The sequence below is a fragment of the Oncorhynchus masou genome, chromosome 16, assembly GCF_036934945.1.
Source record: "Oncorhynchus masou masou isolate Uvic2021 chromosome 16, UVic_Omas_1.1, whole genome shotgun sequence".
Taxonomy (NCBI): domain Eukaryota; kingdom Metazoa; phylum Chordata; class Actinopteri; order Salmoniformes; family Salmonidae; genus Oncorhynchus; species Oncorhynchus masou.
Window position 1 is genome coordinate 23,761,125 of NC_088227.1, and position 9,369 is coordinate 23,770,493.

At 41.0% G+C, this 9,369-nt stretch overlaps 1 protein-coding gene across 1 annotated transcript in view; it reads right to left on the reverse strand.

Annotated features, from left to right (window-relative positions):
- Positions 1 to 1,394: 1,394 nt before the first annotated feature.
- The window catches only part of efr3bb (EFR3 homolog Bb (S. cerevisiae)), a 56,056-nt gene continuing 48,081 nt past the window's right edge, over positions 1,395 to 9,369 (reverse strand). The window contains exons 18-23 of the mRNA XM_064991230.1: positions 5,180 to 5,307; positions 4,749 to 4,840; positions 4,619 to 4,667; positions 4,369 to 4,475; positions 4,146 to 4,195; positions 1,395 to 3,364 (exon numbers count right to left, since the gene is read on the reverse strand). Of these exons, the coding sequence (XP_064847302.1) occupies positions 3,259 to 3,364; positions 4,146 to 4,195; positions 4,369 to 4,475; positions 4,619 to 4,667; positions 4,749 to 4,840; positions 5,180 to 5,307 (532 nt within the window). The 3' untranslated portion in view covers positions 1,395 to 3,258. The remainder of the gene's footprint in view (positions 3,365 to 4,145; positions 4,196 to 4,368; positions 4,476 to 4,618; positions 4,668 to 4,748; positions 4,841 to 5,179; positions 5,308 to 9,369) is intronic.

Here is a 9,369-nt window from a genome sequence, read left to right on the forward strand (position 1 = left end):
TTTTAAAGTGTCAAACCCCCGAGTCTGCCACTTTTTGGGGGCAAAATGAGAATTGAGATGATCTTATATCGCACTTGTATCCCATCTGCAACTCAATTTTGAGTGACTTGATAAGCTGATTGTGGCCTGGTTGTGATCAATACACCTTCTAGCTACTACTTGCTAGCTTCGTTGACAAACAGAGTTGTAATTTAGCTGGAAAGTGATTTTGGGCACTGATAAACAGCTTGCAGATGATGAAGTTGTAGACAAGTTATTGTTCTCAGAAATCAGTCCTGAGCGCGCAGCCAGACTTTCCCGACTCGATAGACTGTATGCAGTGCACGGACTAGTTTTTCATGCACATGTATTTTCTTGAGATATACTGCACCAAACACCTTAGCTAGATCTAAAATTGCACGACTAAATTAATTACAGATGTTGTTATTGATCTTAAATTAAAATCTGACTATTTTGAAGAAGTGGCTGTGTTATTGTACAGTGACTCAGGAGGGACAAGCAGTACCTGTCAGGGTACGATTAAGTGAACACAACACACCCACATCAATCCACACCCCTAAGACAACTCTCATTTGACTTCAGCCATGGCCACTGGCATTTCTTAATGAGCAATCTTCAAAATGAGGCTACATCAGGAAGTGCAATCGCACTTTAATATGTCTGAGGGAACTACTCCCTAGATCTTCATCACTCTCCTCCACTGCTCTCTGTCTGGCAGTAACTCGAAACATAATATTGCAGTCTCTTTACAGGCCATCCCTGTTCCAGACACAGTCCGTCCTGATTTGATGCCATGCTGGTTAGTTCTCAGTGGGCTAGCTTATATATATATATATATATATATATATATATATATATATATATATATATATATATATATATATATATATATATATAATATATCTTAAACATATTAGTAGATATTTCCCTTAACTATGGCTAGTCAGTGCAATCTAAAATTATATTTATAGATCATACACAAACAAAATGAACTAATTTACATGATGGTTATAGCTAGATATGTAATGTACTCTGTATACACGTACAAAATCTTAATTTGACCCTGCTTCTCACAGCAGGAAAATAATCCAACAGCAACAGGAAATGTGAATTATGTGGATTATAATTATTGGACACTTTTGTAGGGGTTGATACATTTTTCGTTAGGTCAAATCAAGTCACATTTTTAAGTGGAAATTACAAACTTTAGAAGCTATTTAAAACCTTGAATACACTACAATTACCATTTCCTGCGACAACAGAGAGTTAAAATTAAGATAGCAGATTTGTATATGACAAATAATAGTGAGGGTTGGTTAATTAGTCTATATGGGTCGTTCAACAAAATGAGCACCTTTTGAAATTGTGCATCAATATTCAATTGTAAAAGCCTGTTATAGTCAATGAAGTGCCCTTTATTATAGACCATATGGAGAACTAAAATACATATTTTTGTATATGAATAAAGACTTGCTAAAGTGCCAAAATTCAGCATTTTAACATGTCCTTCCTTGCACCCTCTGACTTCCAGGAAGAGTTTAACATACTTAACCCCACAAAGGTTTTCACCATCAAAGCCCTTGTTGCTTTGACAAAGTCATTTCTGAAGATGATCATTTATTTCATGTGATTAGTGATTCATTTTAAGGTAAAAAAACAACATGTTCCTCATTTTATGGTTAACCTTGTTATGTGAACTGAATATGGTGAAACTATTCCTTTGAAAAAAAAAAACATCTCAAGAAATGTTGACCATCTAATAGTCAAATCGTAATGTAAGAGCAGGTGAGCTGGTTCCACTCTTTTTGGCCATTTTCTGGTGTTTTGTGGTGAACACTGAGTGGGTCGAGCATAACACGTCAAGCCTGTGACCCATATGGACAGGCTAGAAATGTTTTAACAAAAACATGTGAAGCTTCCATGCAATTGCCCCTCCCTGTTGCACACAACAAGCGTACAATTCCCTTGTAACGGGATTTGTGGCTGATTTAAAATGAAATCGTCAATCCTGTTACTTTATTTGCCACTTAATAGGCCCTTACTATATATAGTATTATTAGTATCTCTTACTCTTTACAACAATGTTCAAATTAGGTGAAATCAGAAGTTTCTTTTAACCAAGTTCCACATCTCAAAAGGCACCGTATTGATGGAACGACCCACATGCTAGTGTTTGAGCATGTAGACATAACTGTACACTCTTCAGATCCTCACAAAGTGGGAACGCTATGACTGGCTTTATGAACGGTTGGACTGGTTGAATCTAGTTCTGCTGTCACCTGTAGGGCACTCTCACATTTCAGAGGACAGCACACACGTCACACACTTTAACCGGTGCAGTCAAATCATGGATTACAATATACAACATTTAAAAGGCAAGGGGGTAAAAAATACAAAATGAAGATAGTTTGGGTCAGCATCAAAAGCACACCCGGCAAACACGCAGCGACACAAAAAAATACTCTGGAGTTCTCACCCCAGAGACTCAAAATAAAAACCTAAAAAGACATGAAAAGCACCAAGCAAACACAATGCACCGTTGACTTGAACTGAATGGTCTGAGCAGGGAGTGGGGATAGTGTTTCAGAAGTAGTCATCCCACTGAAAACTAAAACACTAGATTCCATACATTTTTCATTACAGCTTCCATTGCCAGGTATGTAACATTGTCCCTTTCCAGTACTGAAAAACAAAATAATTGCAATACAATAAAACTAATGAGAACATTTGATTTTGTTACATTTGGCAATTAGCCATTTTGTTGTTGGTGCACTTTGGGTAGTAATGCATCCAGTGAGGGATAAACTGGGACAACGACTAGACACTAGTAACGGGCTCAAGGGTGATGTTTAGAGTGGTGGGCATGCAGCAAGTTCATCAGGGGGAAAAGAAGGTTAAAACTGGGGATCACTATGTTTTCTCCTCCCTGTTCTATCCATCCATTGTTCTTCTCCACGGTCTTTCTGGCTACAGTCTAATCCAAGCCGGTGGCAGTCATATGGGAATTTTTAGGATGGGGGGGAGGGGTCGAGCAAAGGGTCAATATCTCACACTGCTGCCTTTTTGTTTGTCTTTGTTTAGTCTGCGATCACAGTGCAAAAAACACATGGTCAGTCATGTCAGTAGCTCTTGACAGAATGAGAATGGGGAGCAGGGGGAACAGGTCACAGTGTCTGTAGTTGTTTTAACACCGAGGGCTGCTGTAGCTCCACACCCCCTGTTCCCCTCTCCTCCTAGGGTGACCCCTGACCTTTAGGGCTAGTAGACACAGAGGTCAGGGAACTTCATCTCGTAGACGGGCACCGAGCGGCTCTGGGTCTGGCCGTAGCCTGATGAGATGGTGCCAGACGGGCTGGGAGGGGGTCTGGGGGGGGCAGAGGGAGAGAACATGGGGAAGGTGTTCTAAAACATTCCAAATTATGTTGCTCAAGTCATAGAGTGTGCCAGATATTTACCAGGACAGATTGGAGGGTACAATTATATCATACTAAGTGCCTACGGGAATCCTCTGTTCTTTTGGCATGTGGACTGGCATACATTACAGTGGTGAGAAGTATGTATGTGTTTATGTGGGTGGGGAGGGGGTGAAGCTATTCATTCCAATTTATGCTGTTCAAGTCATAGTGTGCCTACTTGTGCCCATACCAAGAGCCAAAATAACTTCAGAATGCACCTAACATTATGATATAATTGTACCCTCCAACCTGGCCTGTTAAAAATGTGCAGGTTAGCATTTATTCAGATGAGTAGTCTACCATAGGCTGCACTGTAGTGTTCAATAGCTGGCACAGCCACCGTGCCGGCTTTAAACCTAACCCTAATACTTAGCCCTAACCTTCAATTAAGACCAAAAAGCACATTTACGATATAGCCAATTTTGAAACAGCTCAATTTTGCCTCCAGGGCGAGACCCTGCCAATAAACGCTAACCTCTGTTAAATATCTGGCTCCTGAGCAACACCACCCCCACCCTCCACCCACACAAACACACTCATCATGTCTACAATGTACACAATGAACTGAATGGTGAATGATAACTGAAGAAATGTACTGAGTGAGTGGATGTTTCTGAGCACTTCTAAAGTGGGAATTACATTATCATAGCTTCTGTTTGGACTATTCTTTCTTTTCTTCTTGTTTCTTACCGGATTGTGATCTCAAAGATCTGATTGAGTTTGCTCTGCAGCAACGTGGCCTGTAAAGAACAAGCAGAGAAGAGCATCAGAGTCAGAAATAGAATGAAGCCACAAAATAAAAAATACAAAAGTAAGATAATGGATTGAAAAACTCAACAGTGATATTCAAATCATGCAACGGCAGAATTTAGGTTCTTTAAACATGGGGGTAGAATTATATATATTTTTTTACCCTGGCACCGCAGTGGGCAGCTATCTCCTCGAAGGGGGCCTTCTGGAACTTCTCCACTACCTGCCTCCTGCGCTCTCTCTCCTGCTCCTCCATCCCCACACTGTCCACTGAGGAGACACACACACAATCACAATGTCCTTGGAGGCACAGATTGATAACGGTCCAATAGAACACTTTACTGTCAGCTAACTCAATATCCTGCTGCCTGACCAAATGACTCATGAGTGATATAGTGCTGAGGGGTACTTACCAATGGCGTTTTTCAGAGTTTCAAATGTGATCTCCTCTGCTGGAGTCCTCTGTAGAATGAGAGAGAGAGAGTGAGGGACAGAAGAGACGGGGGACATTTTTGGTGTGCCTGTGTTTGTGTTTCTCCTTACCTCCTCTTTCTCTGGGCTGTTCCTAGACTCCACCTCCACCTGTAGTGAGATGGTCTCTCCAATGCTCTTCCTCTTGGACAGACGGTCCTCGTCTAGAGAGAACACAACAATTTAGCTGAAAAATGACCCACGAGGAGTGCAATGGCTTGGGATTAAAGAGGCAATCTGGGATTCAATCAACAACAAAGTGGTCACCCAGTGACGAAGGTACAGTACACACTATTAACTCAGTTGTAGAAGAGGTGCAATTCACCTCTTTTCTATTTCTATTCACTCTACAGGCATGGATCAAAACACAGGCTGTGTGCATTGCTGTTCCAAAGGTTAACCATTTCAGTTGGATTACTCCTCATCACCCATCCTTATTGAAGCTACTGATCTTAGTAAGAGTTGAGCACATGTTCTCGTGCATGTTGAAAGGTGTGTGTTACCTGTGAACTGAGGGATGTAGGGTGTGGCCAGCCTGTCTGTGTTGTAGCCGCTGCCCCCCAAGACTTCTGTGATCTTAGACTGCTGGAACAGAACATCCCCCTCCAACTTCTCCAGAGAGGCAGGGAGCCTGGGAGACGGGAAAGAAGAGACGCAGAGCGCAGAGACCGAAGACAAACGGTAAGAGAGATGGGGAAGAAGAGAGATGAAAGAAGAGGGGGACCAGACGGCGACAGAAGACATGGAAAGACAGAAGGAAGATCAGAGAAGGAGGAAACGGGAGGAAACTTCTCCATTTTACTCCAGATCTTATTTACTCCACATCTTAAAAGACTGGGGAGATGAAGTATGAAAGCAATATATGGAGGAAAGTAACCCTGCATCCATAAGCTGCACTGCTTTCATCTGTAGAGTTCACAAAAGCCTTGAGGAAGTTCACAGAGCGACAAACAGCAAAGAGCACACAGATACACACACACACACACACACACACACACACACACACACACACAGAACTTAGAATAGCTCTCTTTAAATGCATCACTAATAGGATTTTCGGGTTGACACGAAAAGGAAGGAAGGTCTGTTAAAAGCTGTGTTGACTGTGGCTGAATGCTTCATGAATCTTAAGTGAAATGTCTTTCTAATGGAAAGAATACAAGAGGGCTGTGGGAAGAACAAGAACCCAGACTACTACTCCTATTCACTGAGTAGTGCTGAGCGATTAGTGAACTTCGAGGTCGGTTCGATTCAAAATTGATTTGAACGCTGTAACACAGAATAAAACAATGAATACAAGTCCCATGATGGTAGTAACTGCCCATTACTGCTTATCACTAATTAACCATAATTTTTTCACATTACTTTACGAAAATATTTCAGTTGTGTATATTACATTTGTTTTAAGTGATGACTATTATTTCATTCCAAGTCTTCATCTCATCTCTATAGAGCTGTTGCCTATGCGGTCTGACAAAATCATTATTTTAGTAGTTCTTCAAAGTAAATAAGGCATACTTTTATGATCATGTATTTTCAGGTAGATACCTCGCGGAGCAACAGCTGCTCAAACAGCTGCTCCTTCCGTAGGAGGCATAAAAGAAACACAGACCAGACAAGTAGATGCACAATAGATTATGCTCATTGTAGTTAATTACCACATTTTATGCGATAAACTATGTAGAATATTGGCCTGTTGGAAACTCCCATCGCACAGTTCAGGATGGATCTGATTTATCTCTAGAGAAACTGTGCAATGTGTGAATTAAGCTTGCAGAAAACAAAGAACAAAATGGAATTCAAAATAATTGAACCAACGTCGGTCAATTAGTTGTTTAAAAAAATAAAAATAACCAACATTTCGGTTAATCGCTCAGAACTACCACTGAGACCTATAATATAATATCATATCATACAGTGCCTTCAGAAAGTATTCATACCCCTTGACTTATTCCACAAATCATAATTCTCACCCTTCTACACATAATACCCCATAATTACAAAGTCGAAACATATTTTTTGGCAAATTTATTGAAAATTAAATGCAGAAATATATAATCTACATAAGTAGTCACACCCATGAGTCAATACTTTTTAGAAGCACCTTTGGCAGCGATTACAGCGATGAGTCTTTCTGGGTAAGTCTAAGAGCTTTGCACACCTGGATTGTACAATATTTGCACATTATTCTTTAAAAGATTCCTAAAGCAATTTTCAAGTCTCGCCATAGATTTTCAAGCCAATTTAAGTCAAAACTAACTAGGCTCTCAGGAACGTTCAATATGGTCTTGGTAAGCAAATCCATTGTATATTTGGCCTTGTGTTCTAGGTTATTGTCCTGCTGAAAGGTGAATTTGTCTCCCAGTGCCTGTTGGAAAGCAGACTGAACCAGGTTTTCCTCTAGGATGTTGCCTAGATGTCCACCACCATGCTTGACTAGTACTCGGTGTTGTGTTGAATTTGCTCCAAACATTACGCTTTGTATTCAGGAAATGAAGTCCATTACTTTGCCACATCTTCTGCAGTTTTTCTTTAGTGCCTTTTTGCAAACAGAATGCATATGGGATATTTTTTTTCTTAGCTTCCTTCTTTTCACTGTCATTTAGGTTAGTAGTGTGGAGTAACTACAACATTGTTGATCCATCCTCAGTTTTCTCCTGTCACAACCATTAAACTCTGGAACTGGTTTAAAGTCACCATTGGCCTCATGGTGAATCCGCTGAGAGGTTTCCTTCCGGTCCGGCCACTGCGTTAGGAAGGACACCTGTATATTTGTAGTGACTGGGTGTATTGATACACCATCCAAAGTGTCATTATTAACTTGACCATACTCAAAGGGATATTCAATGTCTGCTTTCAGATTTGCTATAACAAAAGGGGTTGAAAACTTGACTAAGAACATTTCAGCTTTACATTTTTATTAATTTGTAAACATTTCTAAAAACATATTCCACTTTGACATTATGGGGTGTTGTGTGTATGCCAGTGATACAAAATTGCAATTAAATCCATTCAAAATTCAGGCTGTAACAAAACAAAATGTGGGTAAAGTCGTAGGGTGAGAATACTTTCTGAAGGCACTGTAGACACAAATGAATCACTAATCACACAAAATAAATAATACACTTCAGAAATGACTGTCAACACAACAAACGTGAGCAAGAACAAGGAACTGATCGTAGATAACAGGAAAAGGAGGACCGAACACGCCCCCATTCACATCGACGGGGCCGGAGTGGAGCAGGTCGAGAGCTTCAAGTTCCTTGGTGTCCACATCACCAACAAACTATGATGGTCCAAACATACCAAGACAGTCGTGAAGAGGGCGCGACAACTCCTATTCCCCCTCAGGAGACTGAAAAGATGTGGCATGGGTCCCCAGATCCTCAAAATGTTCTACAGTTGCACCATCGAGAGTATCCTAACCGGTTGCATCACTGCTTAGCGTCCGTAAGGTGTTACAGAGGGTAGTGCGTACGGCCCATCACTGGGTCCAAGCTTCCTGCCATCCAGGACCTTTACACTAGGCAGTGTCAGAGGAAGGCCGAAAAAAATTGTCAAAGACTCCAGCCACCCAAGTCATAGACTGTTCACTCTGCTAGCGCACGGCAGGTGGTACCGTTTCTTAAAACGGCATTGTTGGTTAAGGGCTTGTAAGTAAGCAATTCACGTTAAGTTCTAACTGTTGTATTTGGCGTATGTGAAAACTAGGGAGAAATTGTGGGTTTAAGTGGGTTAAAATCTTCCTAGAAGTTACACAGGGTGCAATATTGGGGAAACATTTCTACTTAAAATATCGAAGGGACGCAAGAGGCACTCGTAGTAGAACAAACCATATCGACATATACAATATACAAAAATATATACACAACATGTGCTGGTCCCATGTTTCATGAGCTGAAATAAAAGGTCCCAGAAATGTTCCATATGCAAAAAAGAGCTTATTTCTCTCAGATTTTGTGCACAAATATGTTTACATCCCTGTTATTAAGCATTTCTCCTTTGCCAAGACAATCCATCCACCTGACAGGTGTGGCATATGAAGAAGCTCATTAAAAGGCATGATAATTACACAGGTGCACCTTGTGCTGAGGACATTAAAAAGGCCACTCTAAAAATGTGCAGTTTTTTCACACAACACAATGCCACAGATGTCTCAAGTTGAGGGAGTGTGCAATTGGCAGGCAGACTGCAGGAATGTCCACCAGAGCTGTTGCTAGAGAATGTAAATGTTAATTTCCCTACCATAAGTTCCCTCCAATGTCATTTTAGAGAATTTGGCAGTACGTGCAACTAGCCTCACAACCGTAGACCACGTGTAACCACACCAGCCCAGGACCTCCACATCTGGCTTCTTCACCTGCGGGATGATCTGAGACCAACCACCTGATGAAACTGAGGACTTTTTCTATCTGTAAACCCCTTTTCTGGGGAAAAACGTATTCTAATTGGCTGGGCCTTGCTCCCCAGTGGGTGGGCCTATGCCCTCCCAGGCTCACCCATGGCAGCGCCCCTGCCCAGTCATATGAAATCCATAGATTAGGGCCTTATGCACACTCTTGGCATTCTCTCGGATTTGTTTAACAATTTTTGGGTTACTACATGATCCCATATGTGTTATTTCATAGTGTTGATGTCTTTACTATTATTCTACAATGTAGAAAATAGTAAAAATAAAGAAAAGCCCTGGAAT